The sequence below is a fragment of the Sinohyriopsis cumingii genome, chromosome 5, assembly GCF_028554795.1.
Source record: "Sinohyriopsis cumingii isolate HCF-2022 chromosome 5, ASM2855479v2, whole genome shotgun sequence".
Classification (NCBI taxonomy): domain Eukaryota; kingdom Metazoa; phylum Mollusca; class Bivalvia; order Unionida; family Unionidae; genus Sinohyriopsis; species Sinohyriopsis cumingii.
In genome coordinates this window covers 155,113,898-155,140,635 of record NC_142965.1, presented here as the reverse complement: position 1 = coordinate 155,140,635, position 26,738 = coordinate 155,113,898, and the positions used below count along the sequence as shown (strand labels likewise).

The 26,738-nt window shown below is 36.4% G+C and overlaps 1 protein-coding gene across 1 annotated transcript; it reads right to left on the bottom strand.

Annotated features, from left to right (window-relative positions):
• On the bottom strand, nucleotides 1-26,374 carry LOC149800504 (myosin essential light chain, striated adductor muscle-like). Its single transcript, XM_089960131.1, has 6 exons — nucleotides 26,253-26,374; nucleotides 25,748-25,775; nucleotides 7,364-7,510; nucleotides 4,975-5,142; nucleotides 4,573-4,659; nucleotides 1-614 (listed from the first exon to the last, which is right to left on the bottom strand). The coding sequence occupies exons 1-6, from the start codon at nucleotides 26,253-26,255 to the stop codon at nucleotides 580-582; spliced, it is 468 nt and encodes a 155-aa protein (XP_089816257.1). The 5' UTR covers nucleotides 26,256-26,374; the 3' UTR covers nucleotides 1-579.
• Between the last annotated feature and the right edge of the window lie 364 nt (nucleotides 26,375-26,738).

The window sequence follows — 26,738 nt, the reverse complement described above, 5'->3', positions numbered from 1 at the left end:
TTGAGAAAACAAGTTTATTCGGGAAAATATATTATATTGCACTATTCACACCTTCTAAAGAGGAAATAGTAAGGGATACCCATCTCCACATTTCCTCTTGTGCTCTCTCAAGTCATTACTTCATACAGACGATGAACTTACAAACAAGAGTCTTCAATAGAGTCCCCCGAGATCACGTGACCATTGGGACATCATGCAGCCTTAACCAGTACTGGTTATAGTTGCTTTTAAACAATAAAGTAAAAACATGAACATTCAAAACTTATAAACAAGTACACACGGCAAATGTGGATTCTACAATATGGAAGGTCTTACAAAATCTTGATAGTTAACAATTTTATTAGGGTTGGCATTCCATGCATCGAAGACTAGAAATCTACAGTGTGGTGTTGCCTCTAGCAGATGGTGGCAAAAAGTTCTGTCAGCATCTTGTAAGACCTTTCCCCAGAGTGTGTCGGCAGGAAAAGAGCTCTTTTCGTTTCTTGATGAACAAAACAGCAAAAGAGAAAACTGTACCATTTTAAATTTTGAGAGTCATTGTGTTAGAATGATATGAGAAGAAGAGCTTGAGAAGAAAGTTTAGTTGGGTCCTGCCATCACCTTCTTAACACATTCTGCAAAAGATGAAAACAAAATAAATATGAATATTTTTCTTTCTTATGCTCATTAGAATGCTTTGTCAAACGGCATATATTGCTCTCTAAAAATAAAGTGATAAGAAGAATAACAAGGCCACAAACAGTCCATCCAGTCAAGTATGTATCAAGTAGTATTACACTTCACACAGTCCATCCAAGCAAGTATGTATCAAGTAGTATTACACTTCACATAGTCCATCCATGCAATTATGTATCAATTACACTTCAAACAGTCCATCCAAGCAAGTATGTATCAATTATACTTCAAAAAGTCCATCCAAGCAAGTATGTATCAAGTAGTATTACACTTCACACAGTCCATCCAAGCAAGTATTTATCAAGTAGTATTACACTTCACACAGTCCATCCATGCAAGTATGTATCAAGTAGTATTACACTTCAAACAGTCCATCCAAGCAAGTATGTATCAAGTAGTATTACACTTCAAACAGTCCATCCAAGCAAGTATGTATCAAGTAGTATTACACTTCACACAGTCCATCCAAGCAAGTATGTATCATGTAGTATTACACTTCACACAGTCCATCCAAACAAGTATGTATCAAGTAGTATTACACTTCACACAGTCTATCCAAGCAAGTATGTATCAAGTAGTATTACACTTCACACAGTCCATTGAAGGGCAAGTATGTATCAAGTAATATTACACTTCAAACGGTCCATCCAGTCAAGTATGTATCATGTAATATTACAATTCACACAGTCCATCCAAGCAAGTATGTATCAAGTAGTATTACAATTCAAACAGTCCATCCAAGCAAGTATGTATCAAGTAGTATTACACTTCAAAAACAGTCCATCCAAGCAAGTATGTATCAAATAGTATTACACTTCACACAGTCCATCCAAGCAAGTATGTGTCAAGTAGTATTACACTTCACACAGTCCGTCCAAGCAAGTATGTATCAAGTAGTATTACACTTCACACAGTCCATCCAAGCAAGTATGTATCAAGCAGTATAACAATTAAAACAGTCCATCCAAGCAAGTATGTATCAAGTAGTATTACACTTCAAAAACAGTCCATCCAATCAAGTATGTATCATGTAATATTACACTTCAAACAGTCCATCCAAGCAATTATGTATCAAGTAGTATTACACTTCACACAGTTCATCCAAGCAAGTATTATCAAGTAGTATTACACTTCAAACAGTCCATCCAAGCAAGTATGTATCAAGTAACATTACACTTCACACAGTCCATCCAAGCAAGTATATATCAAGTAGTATTACACTTCAAACAGTCCATCCAAGCAAGTATGTATCAAGTAGTATTACACTTCAAACAGTCCATCCAGTCAAGTATGTATCATGTAGTATTACACTTCAAACAGTCCATCCAGTCAAGTATGTATCATGTAGTATTACACTTCAAACAGTCCATCCAAGCAAGTATGTATCAAGTAGTATTACACTTCAAACAGTCCATCCAAGCAAGTATGCATCAAGTAGTATTACACTTCACACAGTCCATCCAAGCAAGTATGTATCAAGCAGTATAACAATTAAAACAGTCCATCCAAGCAAGTATGTATCATGTAGTATTACACTTCAAACAGTCCATCCAGTCAAGTATGTATCATGTAGTATTACACTTCAAACAGTCCATCCAAGCAAGTATGCATCAAGTAGTATTACACTTCAAACAGTCCATCCAAGCAAGTATGCATCAAGTAGTATTACACTTCACACAGTCCATCCAAGCAAGTATGTATCAAGCAGTATAACAATTAAAACAGTCCATCCAAGCAAGTATGTATCAAGTAGTATTACACTTCAAAAACAGTCCATCCAAGCAAGTATGTATCATGTAGTATTACACTTCAAACAGTCCATCCAGTCAAGTATGTATCATGTAGTATTACAATTCACACAGTCCATCCAAGCAAGTATGTATCAAGTAGTATTACACTTCACACAGTCCATCCAAGCAAGTATGTATCAAGCAGTATAACAATTAAAACAGTCCATCCAAGCAAGTATGTATCAAGTAGTATTACACTTCAAAAACAGTCCATCCAAGCAAGTATGTATCATGTAGTATTACACTTCAAACAGTCCATCCAAGCAGGCATATATCAAGTAGTATTACACTTCAAACAGTCCATCCAAGCAAGTATGCATCAAGTAGTATTACACTTCACACAGTCCATCCAAGCAGGCATGTATCAAGTAGTAATACATTTCAAACAGTCCATCCAAGCAAGTATGTATCAAGTAGTATTACACTTCAAACAGTCCATCCAAGCAAGTATGTATCAAGTAGTATTACATTTCAAACAGTCCATCCAAGCAAGTATGTATCAAGTAGTATTACATTTCAAACAGTCCATCCAAGCAAGTATGTATCAAGTAGTATTACACTTCACACAGTCCATCCAAGCAAGTATTTATCAAGCAGTATTACAATTCAAACAGTCCATCCAAACAAGTATGTATCAAGTAGTATTACGCTTCAAAAACAGTCCATCCAAGCAAGTATGTATCAATTACACTTCAAACAGTCCATCCAAGCAAGTATGTATCAATTACACTTCAAACAGTCCATCCAAGCAAGTATGTATCAATTACACTTCAAACAGTCCATCCAAGCAAGTATGTATCAATTACACTTCAAACAGTCCATCCAAGCAGGCATATATCAAGTAGTATTACACTTCCATTTGTAGCACACTAAACAATATAAATCAGAAACAGCTTATGTTGCTTAGATCATAATCTTTACACTTACATATGTAAAGCATGATGTTCAATTACAATATAATGTCCCATGGAAAATATGATGTCCTATGTACAATATGTCCTATGCACAATATAATGTCCCATGTACAATATGATGTCCCATGTAATGTATACTATACTGTCCCATGTATGATACACTATGCCAACAGTTTATAACATAGACCAAAAGTCAAGTTGATCATACTAATACAAGTTTTACTGAATTTTTTTTGCTGTGACGCATCAATCATTTTTAGAAGTGATGTCCAAGGAACAAAAGATTTAAATATTGCAAGAGAAAAGGGTCACTAAATTACAATTACTATGTGCTCTAGGGTAAAACAAGCTTGACTAATTAGAAATACTAGTATGTGCTCTAGGGTAAAACAAGCTTGACTAATTAGAAATTTTAGTATGTGCTCTAGGGTATAACAATCTTGACTAATTAGAAATACTAGTATGTGCTCTAGGGTAAAACAAGCTTGACTAATTAGAAATACTAGTATGTGCTCTAGGGTAAAACAAGCTTGACTAATTAGAAATACTAGTATGTGCTCTAGGGTAAAACAAGCTTGACTAATTAGAAATACTAGTATGTGCTCTAGGGTAAAACAAGTTTGACTAATTAGAAATACTAGTATGTGCTCTAGGGTAAAACAAGCTTGACTAATTAGAAATACTAGTATGTGCTCTAGGGTATGACAAGCTTGACTAATTAGAAATACTAGTATGTGCTCTAGGGTATAACAAGCTTGATTAATTAGAAATACTAGTATGTTCTCTAGGGTAAAACAAGCTTGACTAATGAGAAATACTAGTATGTGCTCTAGGGTAAAACAAGCTTGACTAATTAGAAATATCCAAGCTTACATCTTCAAATACTCTATCATGTAAAAGTGGCAAAACGACACTGTATGAAATGCTGCAGATGGAGACAAATGAACAGACCATGAAAAGGAGTATATTAATGTCACCAATCTAAGTAATCTGGTACTCATCGACACTGGCTTCCAAGCATGGACCCACCATGGTACAATGAAATTGGTCAAATATTTGTGTCATGTGTCCCTGTATTTCAACTATCTTTCAGTTTAACATTAAAATAAACAAAGACAGTATTTACAACTTATGTGCAACACTCTTTTTTTTCATAAGTCCGATAACAATTATCAAACAATTTATTTTCTTACCCTCATATTTGACATTCCCCTCCAAATCTTCTGCCAAATCAATGTGCTTGAGGATGTCATCAACTTCCTGGTCTGTTAACTTTTCACCTGAAAAAACAGTTATACTGGAATGTCAAATTCCATCCACTTGGGTGCCAATTACCCCACCCACCCCCACCAACAGAGTATCAGTCATTTGCAGTAAGATGCATTGAAAATATCTATATGGCCTACTGGCCATGATTAAATCACATTCAGATGAAGAAAATGTTTATATTACTTTATGAAACATTAAAGGTAATATTTATAAAGGTTATAATCCTTCATCCATCAAAACCTGATGGATGACGTACAAAAACGAAATCTTTCACATACCAGATAAGGACTTGTAAACCCCTATGATGAAGCAATTGATTGACTTACCAAGGCATGTGAGCACATGCCTCAACTCAGCACCAGAAATGTAACCCTGTCCCTCCCTATCGAAAGTCTTGAAGGCCTCCATGAAGTCGGCAAAGGTTCCTGTGTCCTTCTCTTTTAATAGTTCCTGATAAAGGGGAAGAAACTCCTCGAACTTGTAAGCCTTCTCACCTGCAATGTCAAATATCATGCAACATTAGACTATGTGTAGCAAAGGTGTATGACATATTGATTTATATAACCCCATCCTACCATCACTCCCACTCACTTAAGATCTTTATTAATGAGGGTCGAGGAGTGAAGCGATGGAGACTGGAGTTAGGTATGTTCATTATGAGGAAAATGTTTGCTTGTTAAATGTTGTTGACTTTCTTAGAAAATTGAGTATATCTACAAACTAATGTTATGTATATTTAATTTGTATTGTGTGCTTGACCTTTATCAATAACTGACAGCAGTAGTTTGGGCCTACTTTCTAATGTCTTTTTTATAAGCAACATATTACATAGCTAATTTTTGTAAATGATTTTAGATAATACATCAAGATTATTATTACTTGGAAGTAAACATGTTTATGCAGCCTTCTGACCTTGTAAGTTTCTAGCAGGGATCTTGTTTATGAATTTGATGGGAAAATGACTCTCATCATGTTTCTGTTATTGTGTCTTAGTTTTTTATATAAGGAAGAAGTAAACAGAAATTCTTTATTCCTATCTTAAACATCTGTAGTGTAGTCAGTTTTTTAGTGTTCAATATTATTTTAGAAGATTTTTTTTACTTCAATTATTCATTGGAATTACGAAGTGCTCAGAGACTTGGAAGTAAATAACTATTTTGGAATTACTGTGAATTCATTTAAAGACATTTTGGATTATATCATTGTGATACATCAAAACTGTTGTCATATCAACATTTTACAAAATATGTTGGTTCTTGCTCTTTCTTGTTACTTAGTTCAAGATTACAGGGTTGTAACAGTAGTCATAATCTTGCCCACAAAATCTTATTTCTTTACTTTAAATGGTGTAAGATGATAAGCATGATATGCTGGTGTAAGAATATACTTACTATATAATGGTGTGACAGGATATTAACATTATGATGGGGTGAGAGGATATTAGAATATGACAGTTAGAGGATATTCACAGTCTGATGGTATGAGAGGATATTCATGAGATGATGGTGTGAGAGAATAGTCACGATATGATGGTATGAGAGGAGATTCACAATATGATGGTGTGAGAGCATATTCACGATATGACAGAGGATATTCACAGTGTGATGGTATGAGAGGATATTCATGAGATGATGTACGCACAAATAGGAAAGATCGAATGGTACACAAGTATTACATGTGTTGGGGTTATATCATCCAGAATCATGAGGTCTTAATATCTCCCATTCATCTGAGAAATACTAGAGTGATTTACAGTTTATGTACACTTGGTCAATAACATCAATGTTATAAGATCAAAAGTAACAGTGCTACTAATACTGACCGAACAGGAGACGAAACAAAAGCAAGACTTTATGATTTTCGTGCTAAATTTCCAACCCGCTCTTCATATAGTTGTGTAATAGATCTGATATCAAACAACGACATAAGCACTCTGTGCATGGCATAATCTTCTTTCCTTGCTTTGTACGACCTGTAGTACCTTACATTTGTCAGCGAACACGTAGTCATTTGTGTGTTGGCTGAAAATAGATTTATTTTCTTTCATTCTCTTTTTTCCTTTTTTATTATCTCTGTATGCTCCCAAAATATTGGATGGTCTAGATTGGTGACACTTGATTTGCCAAGACATTTATTTCAATGCCGAGAATACACAACACTCAACATGAATGCTTACTCCTCGTGGACTGATAGGGATATACCCATATTGCAGGTCATTATGTCCCTCCCCCACTCCCACCCCATCCAGTCATAATACTCGTTTCAGTTTACCCCTGCCCCCCCCCCCCCAAAAAAGGGAAAAAAATCAAACAACAAAACAATGACAAATATTTTGGGGACAAAACAAATAAACATAGTGAAACTTAAATCCCTCTTTAAAAGATACTGGACCCCTGTGTAAACACATGCTAGGAAATCAGTTTATGTCCTATGCAATAACAATCTGTATGATTTTACTGGAAAGCGCAGGAAAAGTAAATTAAAACTGTCAAAACCATTACTAGTTGTCTCTGCATACACTGTATATAGTGACAACCTGAGTGTCTATGGCTATATACCTGAAAAACTCCGGTACGATTTGGGGGTAAATATAATTACGTAATAAATGACTCGTATCCAAAGATAAAACTGGTCTACAAAATTGGTAATCTATATTAAAATTTGACTGACAGACTGGCGGTGTCGGAAATTCGTCATCGTTGCAGGTGCGCATACCCATTTTCTTGGTTCCTCCATGCTTGGATATAGTGGCGAGGGTAGGATTGTGTCCGAGACACCGGAGAAGATCTCCAAGCTTGAAGGCATCTACCTCCCCATCTCTACCGTCCCAAAAGTCAAACAGGTCGAATACCTCTTTGGCATCTGAATGAAAAACAAAACAAAAATTAAAGCTTTTTACATCTATAAATTATTGTTTTGTTAGCATGTATTGATTATGTCAATGGCGAAAAAACTGACAGAGAATCCGAAAAAAACATATACCACGTGTCCCTGACTATGTCGGCATCGTGCATCGAACCTGGAATGCCATCAATGCGAAGCTAGTTGTTTTACTCCGGCGCTATAAATAGCAAGATAATCTAAGGGAAGCCTTAAAATATAGCATATCCAAGACACATAGCACCACAAATATTGCACAAAGGAAGCACCATTTGAAGTCAGGAAAAGCAGGTCTATATACTGCAGGATTGTGATGTTTTATGGGCTTAGTACCATTTTCAGCAAACGATGGACTACTGTAACTCACATCTATCTGGTTCGTCCCAGTATCTACTACAGAAACTTCAAAAAGTTCAAAACAGGGCTGCTCAGATCATCCTTAGAATACGAAGAACTGAGCACACACACACACACACACACACACACACGCTGTGTAACTTTCATCTCTCCCATCTTGATATAACACAAACTTACATCATCTCTCCCATCTTGATATAACACAAACTTACAACATCTTCGCCATCTTGATCGAAAGTAAACATACCTCGCTGATCAGTCTACAATTTTGCACATTATCACATTGTAACTTTTCGCGAAGCCCAAAATCAACTTAGTTTTTTTAAGTCAATATAAATTACTATTGATTTGCCTGGTCACGTGGCTATATCATTTGGCCATTAGGAAGCCATAGCGTCTTTCTACGGAACTCATATATTTTGACTGACAGTTTTTAGCATTTTATCTCAAACTAATCAATTCTCTTCTTAATATTTTTTTAATTAAACATTTACAATTTTTACACATCACAACGAGAAACGTTTCTTTCTCTATGCATTATACTATGTTTTTAAAAAAAAGTCTTTAGGTAAACAGACTTAGTCCTATGTCAGATGGAAGGTAAAGACACGTGCAAATAAATGTTCAGCTACAATGTAGGAAAATATGGAGTAGTAATGTTAACGCAAAATTAATGGAAATTGGTTTCAAGTATGTAATAAGGGGCCATTCATTTAGTACGTACGCAAAACTCTGTCAAAGCTTGACCCTTCCCCACTCCCTGTACACATGCGTGCTTTTTTACACACACACACACACACACCACCTGCGTACGTACGCTCGACGCACCATCCCCACCCACGAATTATATAGAACGGCCTATATTTAATCTACGCAGAAACGATCAAGGATTAATAATATTAACGTGTTTAATAAAACAGACAAGTTCATCGGCGTTGAATGTCTGGCTGCATCAAAGAAATAAGCTGCGTAACTTTAAAAAGTCTGACTAGTGTCCGCTAAAATTCAAACAGGTCATGTTTTAGACAAATTATTAATTATTATCGAGGTTTCACCAGCCGCCCCCCCCCCCCCCCCCCGTTTCCTATGCATAGGTACATTATCAGTAGACCACCACTACCACCCTATACGCAAACGTACGCATTTGGGTTAACCCCCCTCCATGCGTACATACTAAATGGACGGCCCTTAATGGTATAGTATTAGCCAGGGTCACCCGTTCCACTTCGGCTCTGAAGGCTACAAAGCGGAAGGCCAAGCCAAGGCCTGGGATAGTTCGTTCAACCCTGAGCTCTCGCGTGGGTTTGTGAGATCTCCACCAAACGAGTTTTTTTTTTGAAAAGGGAAATAAAAGTAAAACATTAAACATTACCGCCAAGAACAAAACTATCCTAGGTCACACCGCCCGCTACGGCTTTCTTGGTAAGTCAAGCCAGGACCTAGGGAATAAAGGGAAGTAACCGAGAACGAGGCGCCCCAATTTTCGTCACTAAAGGACTCACGGTACTAATTCAACTCCAATGGTAAACATGTGGAAACAATGTCATATTCAAAATTCAATAACTTAAAATGTATGGGTGCTGCTGATGAGACCTATAATTCACCATGCACAACTAACCTTGGTGCAAGCTTATATATGGAGAACACCATATCAGCCGCGGCATTTTGTTTATCTACATATGCATGAAACATATTTTATTGATTCTGCACAAAAACGAATCAGAAGCTACTTTCATTATTGAGTAATCCTAAGTCAAACCTGTAAAAATACTAAAATTGCATCAATAGAATTTTGTCTATATTTTTTTTAAAATTACATCTAGGATAAGCTCTCAAAAGATATTTTTACTAAAATTTTAATTTTAATTATTAACTAATTATGGACCACCAAACCCGTAAATACTCTATTATTTGTTCACCCATTTCTAGACTGGTTCACTGTTCTTCCGTATAATTAGTACCATGTGTCCTAAATGGTTGCTGAAGGTAAATTAAATCAATAATGAAAATAAATCATGCAAAATCTCACCTTTAAGGTAAAGAAAAGTAAAAATTATATCAGTTAGCAAGAATATTGTAACAATTATTCGGTATACAAGCCAGGGGTCTTTAGAAGTCATTACTTTACCCATTATAATCCAGAGTCAACATTTTCTCAAATAAAATGAAATTATCTTCTTGTTATAAAACACAAATAGGCGTTGTTTTCACCTTTTATCCCATAACACTGATCAGTGCACATACTCTTTGTAGATACAGTCAGGGCAGTTTAAGACAAGCTCCCACGCTCCCACTTATAAAAAAATTCGAAAACCAAGAAGGAGGTTTACTCAAATTCGGAAGAGTTATATGTTTGTATGATTAGATGATTTTGACGTAAAACCTCGTTGTGATGCTGATATAACCTCATGCTTCACGTAAATACTGAAAGTTCCGTTTGGCTAATTGAGACACGCCTTCTTTACAGACGTCTATTTAAACAAGATGTTTAAAACCATCCTTGTAAGCTTGCGGTAAAATTTTGACTTGAATAATATGATAAAGTAATTTTATACACGTTTTGTGATGCGATAAACTTTATTGTTATTTCACGTGTACAAAGTTGGACCAAATCGATTTCTGTTGGTAACAGCATACTTTTCGCAGTTTGCTAATTGAACATCCTCGTCTTTTACCAACGAAAGAATAAATTCGACTCTCTGAAAGAGATCGTCGTAATACTTCCCCAATAGGTACGTTTTGGTGGACGGATAGATAGGCAAAGAATAAGCCACATTCAAAGTCAGGTGTTGAAGAAATCAGATATTCATATGACGCTCTCGCAATAAGAATATTACACTGATGTGTATATTATTTGTTTTACTGGATTTAAATCTCTCTCAAATTTAATTTATTGAACACTGAAAATAATGATTTAATTTACTTCTTTTAAATTCAAAATTAATGTTGATCACAGTTACTATGTTGTTGTCTGTTATTACGCTTTGTCCTAGCCATATAAAACTCGATGTATGACTTATAGGTAAAGACTATGACGTAGCAAAGAAAACGTTTTGGCATTGATCACATCCGACTAGAGGTTACACATATGGAATCTATGTTGGGGTTTGGAGCGAGACAAGGAAATCCCAGTCAAGGTGTTATATTATTTGTCTCCCCACGAGGTTTGCCCGAGTGGGGAGACATATAATGTAACCCCGCGACTGGGATTTCCTTTTCTCGGTCCAAACCCCAACGTAGATTATGTTTCTCACCCAATATTTTCCTTTAAAGCAAAAAGAATTCTTCACTTGTGTTCTCTTCCAATGCTTACATGCGGCGCATGAATTTAAATATGTTAATGTGGGCTGTGGTGTGACCGTTACGTCCGAAGTACACAGTGTATACGCGTGCGCAAAGAAAAATATCAACATTAAACGTCGCATAGTAATGAGGTATTATCACATTTAATATATGGATGTTATATGAAACTGACAATAAATAATTAATATTTATTACAAGAAACTTTTATTTTCATTAGTTCCAATTTTGAAAAGTTATACTGTAAATAATAAAACGATATTGGCGACTCAGCTCTACTGTAGTTATACTTAGTACTAGCTGTAACGAACAGTAACATCTTGCTTTATTATTCATGGGTAAATAGAAATTTGTGTCACTATCGTATATAAATAGTCTTTTCTTTGGAGGAGGTGAAACTGTTTGTGACATACTTGTGTTGTCCTTATATTGATTGTACAATTACCCCCGTGTATAACAGACCCTCCAAAAACGGACTCAAGCGGATAACCATGTACTAAACTGTCAAGTTCACAGATTCTTTAACATTTACTTTTCTGTCCTGGAAATAAGGCAAGTGCTATTGTGAAATTTGCTTATGGATTAATGTGTTGACAGATAAATGGTTCCTTTTGGCTGGTAAGTGCGTTATTTGTCATGAAATATTGTAGGTATATTTTTGATTCAGCCGGGGCACAATGGAGATGCTTAACAAAATTAGAACAAAGCATGTTTTATATAACACTTTTGTGGCTGTTACTAAGTTTTCCGTAGTTGTTAAGAGAGTTGGGAGGCTATGAAGTGTATAGGTCTATAGTATATGTGCATGGATCAGTGTTTTCTGTCATAGTTCATTTCACACAGCATTGAGAATTTGATCCTATCTGTAGCAGTCATTTATCAGGTCAGCGCCATTAAATGTTGCTAACAGTATATAAATTGTTTCACACAAAGTATTTAAAACTAGTTAGGTAGCTTTAGCTACATTAATGACGCAGACCTGAAAATGTACTGAGCTAGGACTGCATATAGGATAAAATTGACCATGCTGTGTGGAACGAACTAGCATAATACCAAAAAGCTCGACATCGTATGCGTTTGTGTCTTTGTCTCTCTCGAAATGTTTTTGCATGGTGTGTTCTCAAGGATGGATTTACCTATAGTTACTATGTTTTTGTTATATATTTGTTGTTGTTGTTGTTGTTGTTTGATTTTAGTACAACTATGTCAGGCACAGCAGAAGACAACACGGGTTTCTTTTAGTAAAAGTAGTTCTGAGCGCGTGGACACTTTCACTGAGACGACTGGTCTGAGATGACTAGACTGAGATAAAAAAGTAAGGTTAGCAAAACAGCTAGATTTCTCTGTCGCATGCGTGAGAAAGATATTGTAGTAAATTTAGAGTATGCGCACTTGGTTATAGCGCCCCGTTTTAAGCAGTTCTTAGATTTGTGTGATTACTTGTGCGATTATTGGAATTCGGCGCCATGGAAATATTCCTAGCCCGAAATAATGAGCTAATTATTAGGAGCAAAAGTCACGGAGTGAAGTGTTAGTGTGTTTCCATGATGTCCTGGTTCACTAGCAGTGAATTCCGACCAAAACCGAATGAATGTCCGATAGTCCATATTAAAATTTAGTGGTATACATTGGTAGCGTGACTTAAAGGACAGTATTTACGGTATTAAACCGGTAAATTACACAAAGGAAATAAATAAGAAGGGACTTGGCAGACTCCGTTTATGTCGCCATGTGGGCGAATATGGTGCAGTTATATTGGCGAAATGTGCCTGGAAAGCATACATTGACTGGCCTAAGGTGGCGGAGTTAAAATAGTTCCCATTGTTAAGGAGTACCCATATATTTTCTAAGGCCTGAACGGTTCGTATTACGGAAACATGATGAAGACAAAACACGCAGAGGTGCGGTTGATAGTTGGCAGTTTGGTTTATCTGTGGTCTTGCATTAATTAGAGGAAAATATAGGTATAGAATGGACACGTCGGGCTTTCTAATTTACAACTGAAGTTGTATGGAAGTCTTTGGAAAGTCTGGGTAAACTTATGACTTCTAGCGAGAATCGCGCCAGGGTTTGACAACCGCTCGGTCAAGTAAATACCCGTGTGCGTGTAACAATATATAACGGAGGTACAGGGCACACAAAGTATAGGCTGCACTCGATAACGTTTATCCACCAAGAAAGTGTCTGCCTTTCTATACTTGTAATGTTGTTCTTCCAATTTTTCATGGAAAAAAACATAACAAATTAAGAGCAAAAGAAAAAAATTCATTCATACTCAGGTTGCGCTGCTATTAGAAATATGACGCCATAGTGTCGTTATGACATGTATGATATTATTGTGACGTAATAACATCAAGGGAATTGTGGGAAGTTAACAAATGCACTCTTTACATCCAAGATTTTTCTCTAGCATTCTACGAAATGGTCGAAGACACTCCGATTGCAGGTAGACGGAGATCTAATGATGATATATGAAACTGGGGGTTGGGGTATAAATCAAAACTATGTACCACGCAAAGTTTGGGGAGCCAGACGACGCTTTGAGCATTGATAAAGTCAGGTTCAATTAATAAAGAAAAACAAAGCATCCAAATCCAAACATTTAAAGTAACAAATATAACATTTACATCAAGTAGGAAGAATAATAACTTCTGCGCGCGCACACACACACACACACACACACACACACACACCAGAAGAACAGTTAGCCAAAACAATGATATAGTTATCAGCTCAAGGCTTATTATTGCTATATTTTCCTTTACTTCGGAAAATCTTTTGTGAAATAAATACAACTGCAGGTATTTCTTCAACAACAGCTTACTGTAACACATGGTGGTACTGACGTTTCAAGTGAAGCCTGATATCTGCAAATTTTCAAAGCACATAGAATCTGGCCAGGCCAAGAATAGTAAATGGTTGAACACGATTCTAAACTAAGTGCCTGGCTTTAATAACATATGTGCATTCATCGCACCAAAACAAATCAAAGCTTTCGTTATGAAAATAAACCATTTCCCCCATTTTCGTTGATGTATACAACTCGTCTGTATTGCTCAATAGCCATTTATTTATTTGTATGAAATGTTCATAGAAATACGCATGCTGACCACCCACATTTCTTTTTTCAAAAATGTTTCATGGAAGATGCACATACGGATTGCTTGTTGACGCATCCTGACCTTCTTTGTGATAACATTCAATTCAATTCACTTTCTGATCCAATTGTCTCCTTACTATTTGATGAAGAAGAAAAAAATCAGTTTTGCTGACGTTCTGTAAACTTTGCGTAATGATTCCGAATATCGTCCCCTCCATCACTATGCTTTAAATAGTAACGGATTAATAAATACGTTCGTACGTAAACATGGAATACGAAATTAATCAGAATATAGTCTATGGAATGTCTCTAAATTTTATATCAATGTTTCTAGTGATAACATTTAACCACTACTACAAAGCAGACACAATATAACAACAGTTATTCTTTTTCCACGAAGACAGACTATAATATATGCGAACTGTTGGAAATTTACCGATTCGACGGTACAGTTGGAGAGCATAGCTTGTGGGGCGAACGTTGGGTTAGTCGTGGTTCCACCTAGTCCCTACCTCACAATGAGGAATAAAACAAAATGAGACTTAACTTGTCGAGGAACTCTAAAAGCGACAGATTCATAACTGCCTTAAAAATTTATTTTATTTTATTTGCCGAATACAACCTGTATCATTGTCTAGACCAGTATCACTGTCTAGACGTGTATCTTTGTCTAGACATGTATCTTTGTCTAGACATGTATCACAGTAAAGACCTGTATCATTGTTTAGACCTGTATCATTGTCTAGACCCGTATCTTTGTCTAGACCTGTATATTTGTCTAGACCTGAATCATTGTTTAGACCTGTATCATTGTCTAGACCTGTATAATTGTTTAGACCTGTGTCATTGTTTAGACCTATATCATTGTCTAGACCTGTATCATTGTTTAGGCCTGTATCATTGTTTAGACCTATATCACTGTCTAGACGTGTATCATTGTCTAGACTAGTATCTTTGTCTAGACTCGTATTTTTGTATAGACCTGAATCATTGTTTAGACCTATATCATTGCCTAGACCCGTATCGTTGTCTAGACATGTATCTGCTGATAACGAAATGTAATAATAATAACAATAATAATAATAATGAGGACTTTGTATAGCGCCTAATCTTTAGAAGCTCTAAGCGCTTTACAACATTAGACAACACCTATAAGATAAAAAAACATATAATGATATGTACAAAAACAAACACCATGAAATTAGAAAACATTTTTAAAAAAAACATGCTGAGAATATTTAAGGTACGAAACATTATTAAGTCTTTAAGTTTGTTCTTGCAGTCGAAATAATTGAGTTTTGAGAGCCCTCTTGAATGTGATCACGGTGTCTTTGTGTCTAAGTTCAGTGGGCAATTCATTCCACGTTGCTGGGCCCTGGTATGCAAAAGAACGCTGTCCATATGACTTTGTTTTCATAGTGGGAATAATGAGTATACGATTTTCAGAAGAGGAGCGTAAGTATCTTGCTGGTGTCTACACATGGGTGAGGTCAGATAGGTATGTTGGACTAGAGTCCGACAGTGAAAAGTAGCACAGAGAACAAAGAGACAGTGTAGGGTACAGAGCAGCGGGGAGGTGTGCTCTGATCGTGGTACTTTAAGTATGATCCGAGCAGCTGTGTTTTGAACTTTTTGAAGTTTCTGGAGCAGATATTGAGATGAACAAGACCAAACTGAGTTACAATAGTCCAGTCTTGAAAGTACTAATGAACACACAAGTGTTTTAGTGGCATAAACTGAACGATATTTGCGAATTGAGCTGATGCGTCTCATCTCAATATATGCAGCCTTTATTTATATTATATTTTTATAAATATATTTGTAATTTTAACTCTTATGGTATTTGATCCCTTGACAGAGTATCGGAGTCAACAACCGAATATAAACGGTAAGCAGTTTCTATAGCAATAATAAGAATGAATGACAAGCAATTATTATTTTTCACCATAAAAATCTAATATTTTGTGCAAAAATATATATTTTATTACCTGCTTTTATATCTGTCAAGGGATCAATACATCCCTTACAACAACAATTCCTTATTTCATTCTATTTTGCGCAATTAGATAATGAGGCCGCAATAAAATAACATCAACGAAAACGTTTTTAAATGATTGACGGAGAAATAATTTCAAACATTACCTAAGAAGTAAAGCTTCAATCTGAAATCAAAGTTTAGTCTCGCATGACGTATCAGAAAAATAAACATGTACTCTAAAGATCTATTGTGTAAGTCCGAAACCTTTATTTGCATGACTATTTAATAAGTATTCAAAAGGATGCACACTTTCAAACATTCTAAAGCTATTACCCTGTATAAAACATAGACGCATCTCTTATGTTTTGTCTCTCCCAGAGATAGGGTATTGACGATTCAAATTTGTGATGACGTTGTTGATAAGAAAACGGCATCTTCGGGACGCTAGGTACCAATCATGGAATTATTTAAGATTTGGACTGCTATATGTTACCCTTACTCAAAAACTGTTGTTCCTGTTGTAGACAATAGGAAATACTTTCTTTTCTATTTTTATACATTTTGGTGGGGGTTGGTGGGCTTTAATGTCTGGCAATCGCAAACTATATTGGGGCGCTCACCAGTTATTATGCACTTTTGGGGGAGTAACGTCTGTAAGGTTAAGTTGTTTGCGTTTGAAACATGCACAGTGGAAACAATGTTGGCATACCTCTATGCTACTTTGATGTAATGTGGCTGACATTTCTTTGTATATTGTACTTATGGAAATTGTACATTAAGCACACTGTAAACTAAAATGGCTGCTCCCTTGTGCTAAAATAAATCAGCCTGAATTAGTCTAAAGTACATTATCTTTAGCAGCTATTAAAACAGGGAAAATGAATTTTGCCAGACCAGAAAATACCAGCTTCTGAAAATGCAATGAATGATTTACCAAATATATAAAATGTAAAAAAAAGTTATCGGCTGTTTTTTTTCAATTTATCCCTGAAGTTCAGTAAGTGAAAATGACCAAATGGAGCTAACAGTATTTTGAAAGGTGCACATCTGGAGTAAGGCCAAGCTGTATACTCTATAACCCATATTACACCCATCAATCATACACCAAAATATAGAGAATTAAAGGTTCTTGGAACAATACCTAAGATATACAATGTCTTTTTGAAGTAGCCAGTATAACCAGGGAGGAAACCCGGGAAATTCCTTTTCTTTAAAATTCTAACCCATGCAAAATACAAAACTGTAGATCAACAACAATAACGAACACTATTCTGACGGAAGTCAACATATTTTGCCAGACAATTAACGGTGATGCCAATCATGCAATAAGCCTTTACGTATGACTTGGGAGAACTGTAAGAAATATTTTGTGCTTGAGTCCTGTTTACTTGGTTCTGGTGTTACGTTGACTTGATTCGAGGTATTTAAGCGAAGACTCAATCTACAGAGTATAGGTTATTGGCTAATCTCTTTGCAATATGAAACCAGCTGTAGAAAAAGGTATTCCAGCCACCATGCTTTCAATGCAAGCTATCACAATGATTTTTCGAAATGCTGGAGCAAAAGGAAATTGTGGATATATTGTGATATTATAAAGCAATAACAAAAACGTCTGACATACTATTCCAAGAAAGTTTCAAGCAACATATATCCGCTGAGCTATACGTAACATTAGGTTAAATTGCGTTTTCCAGATCGTACAAGACATTTTCCAGACAGAGCAAGACACTTTCCAGATCAAATAAAACATTATCCACATCACACAAGACACGTGACTCAAGAAATGCTCATGAGCATCTAATTAAGGTCACGAATCTGATTACGGGACAAGAAATTAAATAAAATTCTTGAGGCTGGTGAATTTTGTTGCTGTTAATCTGAATGGATAGAAAGTGTGACGACTAATCTTCATTCACACACAATATTTTAAATTTAGACCATTCTGGCTAACTAGTTATTTCAAATTCGTCCCAGACAATATTTTAAATTTAGACCATTCTGGCTAACTAGTTATTTCAAATTCGTCCCAGACAATATTTTAAATTTAGACCATTCTGGCTAACTAGTTATTTCAAATTCGTCCCAGACAATATTTTAAATTTAGACCATTCTGGCTAACTAGTTATTTCAAATTCGTCCCAGACAATATTTTAAATTTAGACCATTCTGGCTAACTAGTTATTTCAAATTCGTCCCAGACAATATTTTAAATTTAGACCATTCTGGCTAACTAGTTATTTCAAATTCGTCCCAGACAATATTTTAAATTTAGACCATTCTGGCTAACTAGTTATTTCAAATTCGTCCCAGACAATATTTTAAATTTAGACCATTCTGGCTAACTAGTTATTTCAAATTCGTCCCAGACAATATTTTAAATTTAGACCATTCTGGCTAACTAGTTATTTCAAATTCGTCCCAGGCAGTATTTTAAATTTAGGCCTTTCTGGCTAACTAGTTATTTCAAATTCGTCCCATACACTATTTTAAGCTTAGACCATTTTGAGTAACTAGCTATTTCAAAAATTCATCCCAGTTTATGCAGCAGAAAGAAAATAGCAGGGAAGCAAATTTCGAAACATACAACATGGTGACTTTACGGATCGAATGGCAAAACTAGCATAATGATTCCTGCTGTTTAGGCAATAGAGCGCATAATGATTCCTGCTGTTTAGGCAATAGAGCGCATTTCAACCGCGACTTAAAGTCAAATATTCTCATTTGGATTTACAGTCATAAAAAGTACCCTGGTTTGATAGTAGCTAAAAGTGGTTTGTAGGGACAATATTAAGTGCCTTCAAAGGCACTTTTGATATTATCTCAACGTGCGCTTACCATGGAAATAATGGCAAAGACATAATGGAAAGAAACGGAACTAATTTTTAATCAGTTTGAAACCATATTCCAAGAATTGTGGACACATCCAACACTTTTAGTCAGTACATCATATGACCTTGAACAAGATGAAGTCTATTGTTGATAATATGCCAAAGCAGCAAAAATAAATAGATTACTGTTAAAAGCAAAAGTTATTGGCCAGAACAGCGAGCAAAGTGTACAATTTCCGTCAAATTTGGATTGTTTCAAGTAGAGACCCAGGGGTGGCCAAGTGGTCTAAGATAAATTTTAACAGAGACCCCGGTGTACTTCAAGGCCTCGCCCTTACATACCTCACATAATCCGCTTCTGTCCGCATAACCTCAACGAGACCAGCGTGGATATGCGATATACTGGCCGCCACCTATAACCTATCATGTGTCTAAAAATGACTGATTCAAGCAAAAATCATGCTGCGTCCTGCTATATCGCCAGGACGAAATTAAGTGCAACAGCAACACCGACTTACAATTACCTCTTAGGTGTGGCAGTACCGCTAAATAAGACGTATATTACTCTTGTATTTTTTAACGTATGATATATTGCATTTCAAATTTCATAGCAATGATTCTCGTTTCTTGAGAAAGTGGAATGGGTTGCATGTTCGATTCCTATCATAAGATCATCCATGGTCTGCTACCGTGATGTTTCTCTGAAAGCAATTCCGCACTAAATAACCTAAAACTCCACATCAATGCAAAGTACCTGACGAATACACGTGTTTCAAAGGTAATCTTTGTAAGCGTAAATCTTACACTAATCTTTTTCTAAAACTCATATTACTACATGATTTTTTATTGAGTATGTTTTATAATATTTATAATATCTACCAACTTGCTTTTTTATTAGCCTCAGTTTCAAGATTCATAATCACGGTCGAAAAGAAATATACTGAAATAATTTAAAAAATGCAAAGATTCAGATCTTTGAAATGGCAAGAAAGAAACAAACTATGAATCCACAGAAGGGGGTGGGGTGGGGTCTTGGCCCTTGCTATAACTTCATGCGACGTGATGCAAGGAATTATTTTCCATTTTCATGTTTTTTTTTTTTGTTTTGTTTTGTTTTGTTTTTTGTCATTTTGTAATGTCAATGTCCATTTCTTTTCCACGCGCAATACCAACAGATCGCTTATTCCACCCCCGTCCACATTTCCTCTGCCCAAGTAATGTGCATTCAGACATCATAGTGGATGATCCTTTTATGGGCAACTGAATCTGCGAGTGAGTATTTCTGGAACCGCATCTAGACGCAGCAGGATCATGTTACCCTTTCAATCAAATGCTTGGCGGTGGGGGCTCCTGGCAACTAATGTTTTTACACACGGTAACAATAAACTGCACGCGCCAGCAGCCCGCAATACTGTTAACATGTTATATATTTATGTACAGAGAGAGAGAGAGAGATATGCTGAAATCTTTACTTTCATGTACATATCCTCAAAAAGTGACATTGCATGAGCTTCACCCTCCCGTCTCCAAATAAATTTTATTCTGATTAAAGGATCTATAGTTTGCCTTACCAGCTAAGCATATCATGTGCATTCAGTCTGTGGCTTTGCGTGTGTTTATACCCAATCATGTGCATTCAGTCTGTGGTATTGCGTGTGTTTATACTCAATTTTATACTTTCTGTATAATTATGAAAATAAAACTCAGATTTTGCATCTGACTGAGGCCTGATTATCACACACACACACACACACACACACACACACACACACATATACATAGAGAGAGAGAGAGAGAGAGAGAGAGAGAGAGAGAGAGAGAGAGGAGCGACAGACAGAGATATACAGTGTGCGTATGTGACTTGGATTTTTAACGTAGCTTTAACAATTGTTTTGGGGGCCCCGAGTGGCCGAGTGGTCTAAAGCGCGCACCGTTCCGGATCACTGCCATCTCACCTCTGTCTGCGTGGGTTCGAGTCCAAGGCTCGGCTAGCGTGGGTACGTGGGAAAGCCAGCCAGTAGCTTCTCGTGGGTCGGTGGTTCTTCCCTGGGTTTTCCAGGGTTCTTCCTCCACCAGTTATACTGGCCGCCATGTATAGCCTATCCTGTGCTGAAAAATGGCGTTAAACCCTAGACCAACAATTGTTTTGTCATAATGCTACGATGTCTGCAGTGTGGCAGCTTATAGTGATGTCTAGCAATTTGGCATCATGCCGTAGACATGTAGCATGATGTCCCACCCAGTCACATTATCCTGACACCAGGCCGACCAGTCCTAACACTAACCTCTTAATGCTCAGCGCCAAGCGAGGCAACTGTCAGCGCCATTTTTATAAGACAGAGATACAGAATAACAAATACACACCAAACAGAACGGAAAGTGCTATTTCTGGATTATGCAGGAGAATACTTGATACTACTAGGCAGAATTAATATTTAATATAAATAATACAATCACGGATTTTTTGGTGAGGTGTGCTTAGTCGTGATGGAATATGGGCTGGTGCGTGCAGGCAAGGCAAAGGGTGCCGTTTACCCAGGGTCCTAGGTTCAAATCTCCGTACAGTACAAACTAAAAATTCTCTAACCTGTGTGACAGTAGTTTTTGTGATAAGACGTGTGTGTGACATTGTTAGGATTTTTACAATTCCAAGTCCACAGTAATGTAACAGTCTTTATTTGTCGCTGGTATGCCACTTGAAAACTGCAATAGCATTAGGCTGTATGTACTTTGTAACTTTTAGGATATTGTTTTTTTAAGCATCGAATTTATCACCATGTACTCATTCAGGTGTATATGTTACTTTTAGTATTTAAGTTTACGTTTTACCGTGAATAACTGTCCCAATTTGTTTAATTAGCTAATATGACATCAACGGATGTCACACGCCTATATATGCGACGCGAGTTACACGTTATTGACTTTATTTACTTATTGTGACACCAACGGATGTCACGCGCTTATTAGTGCGACGCGAGTTACAGTATGTTTTACTGCCTAATACGATACACGAGAATGCGTTGCAACGCGAGTTAGAGTATGTGTGATTGCCTAATATACCTGAGGATGCAATGCAACACGAGTTGGAGTATGTTTTATTGCCTAATAAGATACATGAGGATGCGATGCAACGCGAGTCAGAGTATATGTGATGGCCTAATATGATAGCAGAGGATGTCATGCATTTATCAATGCGACGCGAGTCAGAGTAGTTTTTATTGCTTAATATGATACCTTACAGTGCCGGTCTTAGACCGATTGGACCGATTTGGTTCAATCGGGCTCCGCGCTCGCAGGTGCCCCGCGTTTTAGTACTTTTTAAAACTAGATTTACTGAAAGAAAGTAATTCTAAAGCGATGGAACAAAATTTTTAATTCAATATCATAAATCCAGGGGGTCCCGTATTTGCTAAGGCCGATATTGATACCTGAGGATGCAATGCGACGCGAGTTACAGAATTGAAGACTTTCAATACTTCTGCTGAAATCAAGAATATCTCTGACCTTCTTTGCATATGTTCTGTGTTACCGTCCAACATATATAGTGTGCTTGGAGTGTGCAATATATCATCAGAAAGTTCAGTTTGGCAGATTTATATGATGGTTAAGTGGATTTTAACGGAACATTGAACATAATATTGGTTATATCGATCCAAGCAAATGGGAGGTAAGTGCCTTTCCCTAGGAGACAACGTGGCAGCTGAACTTGGCTCGCTTGGGTGGGTATCGAACCCGTAACCTCTGAAATTACCAGTCCGATGCACTACCGACAGAGTATGCAAGCCTATCGCAGACACCGTAGAATCTGCTTAGGTGCATACAAGTGTATATAACGGTATCTTCAATAGTCTGAATATGCATGCTGTACTAATCCTAGCAATATGAAGTAGGGTATGTTCTACATTTTTTTTTGTCTCCCTTACGAGAACTGCCTCATTTGATGTACTTTGATATGATGAATTACTCGCTCTTTGCCAGTAAACGCACCACGATTTTGACAGAAAAATCCAGATTACTATTTCTATATTTAACTATTATTCGTTGTCTGGTTGATTTTTTTTTTAGTTGAAGACCTTCAAAAATACATTTACAACAGTATTTTAGTATACTATCAAAACTGCAAAAATAATCACAAATGTGACCGCTTCATGAAGGATAGAGACCTTGTTTTCACCCCAAATGAAAAAGTTAAGTACAAAATACCCTGATATAAAACCTCTCATATCTGGAGAATCGTTTTACTTATACGGAAGTAAGCATTGCCTTGAATGGGAGCTAAACAGTTTACTTCTACAATTTCGACTAGATATCTAAATATAAGCCAACTTTTATGATTCGTGCATAATGTTTTCCAAGATGATTATGTAGCAGATTTAAGACAAGGCTTTGCAATCATAGCCTCAATTGTTATTATTATTATTATCATTATTATTATTATTATTATTATTATCATTATTATTATCATTATTATTATTATCATTATTATTATTATTATTATTATTATTATTATTATTATCATTATTATTATTATTATTATTATTATTATTATTATTATTCACTGTATCCAGAGAGACGTAAACTTAATATCTGAAGATGTATTGTCTGCGCAGTAACATGCGCTGGTATAAATCGTTACCTTGGGCAGATAACCGTGGATTAAAATAAATGCACTATTTGAAAAACAATCTGCGTCGGTAGAAATAAGTAATGATAGACTACATAAGACATGTGGAATAATTTCTCTTTTGGAACTATACCTGCCGGTAATGCGGTACTTGTTTCAAACGTTCTTCATACGGAATTGGGTTAATACGTGAATGTAGCGTGCCTAGACTCCCTAAGATTCCGAGGAACTGTATAATATACATGCATACACAAAACTGGCTATCAAATAGCGACTTCGAACCTTTGCAGTTACTACGCATAAAGCGTACTGGCCGTGTACATGTGTGCGGTGAGTGTACCTCACACAACACGATGATAGTTAGATAGCCTCCAATCAACGTAAATAAAGGCTTGGAGAAATCTTTGAAAGTTTGCCAACTAATTTCCCATTTTCTCGTCGTCTGCATTTATCTAATCCGGGCCCGAAAAATCTTTTGCATAAAGTCTTTTTCGTTGACAGTTGGGAACCACTTGCAAGAAAATTGGTGGCCTGCTTTTGTATGTATAGTAATGACATGAAACATGTTTTGTCTTTCCTTCGTTCCATCCTTCCTTCTAAATGTATTGAAATAATGTGAAGGTGTTTTTCATAAAAGAGATCTCTCTGAGATGGACCTGAACCAGTTTACAAGCAGAGTAAAATATATAGGCCTACAGTTAAATTTAATTTTTTTAAATTGGCACCCTAATTACCAATTGCAATACAACACGTTTTCTGTACGGAGGTACATTAAGAGATAATCGGTCTGTCACATGGTTCTTGGTGAAGTCTTACATTTTTAGAATGCCAATTGTTTTGTTTTTTAATTTTCCATTACTTTACATAGTAAGGTGGACCATAGACCCATCAAACAGGACCATTGTTTTTCTTAAGTTTGCATTGCTGTATATAGGCAAGTGGACCATTGGCACAGGGGCACCGAGTGGCCGAGTGGTCGAAAGCGCTCCGTTACGGATCACTGCCATCTCACCTCTGTCTGCGTGGGTTCGATTCTAGGATTCGGCCATTGTCGGCATGTGAAAGCTTGCCATTAGCTTTTCGTGGGTCGCTGGTTCTTTCCGGGGTTTTCCCGGGTTCTTCCTCCAACATTAATACTGGCCGCTATGCATAGCCTATCGTGTGCTGAAAAATTGCGTTAAACCCCACAAAAACTACAACAACAACCATTGGCCCATCAAACTAATTGCATTGTTTTTCTGAGTTAGTGAGATCCCTACACTGTTAAAAATGCGAACTGGACGATATTGCTGACGTTCGATTAATTTTAAGAGTTATAGAATTCAACGCAATGCATAATTATTTGTAGAAATAATGTTAAAAATTCGTCCTCGTAAACAATTTTTCTTAAGTCAAGCAAATACTTAAATATCTCCACAATCATTATTTGAAACTAGGCACAGAATTCTGGTAAAAAGTATTGACTCCTGGTTAAAACACGGCACACGCATGCAAAAATAAACGTAGTGACAGAGAAGCCATAGAAGTTTCCTCAGCATGCAGAAGTAATAAAGCATGTGGTTAATGAACCTTGATATCGGACTTCTCCCACAGACTGGGACTTCTCCCACAGACTGAAACGCCTAACAAGAGGGTGTATTTTTTGATCAATCTGTTTTTGGAAAGAAACTTGCAACCCATCATATTGGAAAAATCATATTTTTAGCTGCATATTTTAACTGAAGTATGAAATTTCTAGCTTCACTGGTCAAGAAACCCTCTGCATCTGGTCACAAAATTTTACTCTAAAATGTATAATTACTTCGTGGCACTGGTATCGATACAGCAGAAGACTTCGACAACGAAGGTCCATGATTAATTTGTATCCGTGGATACAAAAGGATGAAAAGATAAGATTTTAAGGATGAGTTCAACGTGGATTAGAGGAGACACAGCAGCAAACAGTTAATGACAAAATTGGAGAATTGAACATGGGTTCGTTATATACAGAACAGAGGCTCGTTTTAGGGTATCACAAATGTGCCTATCTTACCTTCAATTTCAGTTCCTGTAAGGTTAGCCTGGAAGAATCAAGACATTTTTTAAGTTGGGGTTGATAGTAGAACAACGTTGTTTTAAAGTAAAGTGATAATTATTTACGCCATTTCCGTTTGTGGGTCAATATAGACAAATGTCGATAAGGTTTTACAAAGCTCAAAACGTGTCGCAAGCATATATCCATTGGAAATCATATGTACCTTACATTTTGCCACGTAATGGTGAATGTTGGATGGAAAATGAATCCTAAGCGATTCAATCAATGATTTAATACGAAAGCGTTAACAATAAACAATTATGAAAACTAACCCACAAACATAATATATGTCTGAAATTCGACTGATACATATCCATGGATCTTATTTGTTTCGATCCTGAAAAATTCGAATTAGGCTTGAAAAACTGATTGGTAAATTGCATGCAAAAATAAATTTTCACTTTGATTTACTCCGGATGCAACTATGGTTGAAACGTCAAGTATTATTAAACATGTGACTTACCATTATGTCGTCTGCTTGCTGCTACTGCCGCTGAGCGAATGGAAGAAACTGATGAAAGCGGAATGCCAAAAATCCTTGTGACTTACTCCCCTTGTTTGCTGGTTTATATGGAACATGATTATTGTCTCAACAGGAGTGGAGTGCTCTTTCTCTTGTTTGATACTGTGCAGAATCTCTTTATTTCTATAAATTTGACAAATAAAATCTGTCAGAACATTATAATCAATTTAAAGTTAAAGTTTCTTTCCCATCGATTTCTATTAATGTACTTCGATTTAATCGATCATTTTGTGACTGAAAAACGAGAATGCCACATGCTGCAATGGACTCGTCCAGTAGTGACGAAATTGCTCTTCAACCACAAAATTCAGACTGTAAGATGAAAACTGATACTCTTGAAACTATAATGTCATGGAGCATGTAAATGATGTTTTCAGCTGAGGAAGTATCTCTTACGCAGCAAATATAATCGTGTGCCATATACTA

Bases quoted from the DNA above. Each gene is read 5' to 3' on its own strand.
- LOC149800504 (XM_089960131.1), bottom strand. The intron at 5,143-7,363 runs GTATGCGCACCT...TTGACATTGCAG, and splicing joins TGGAGGAACCAAGAAAATGG to GTGAGAAGGCTTACAAGTTC. The intron at 615-4,572 runs GTAAGAAAATAA...CATCTTTTGCAG, and splicing joins GGGGAATGTCAAATATGAGG to AATGTGTTAAGAAGGTGATG.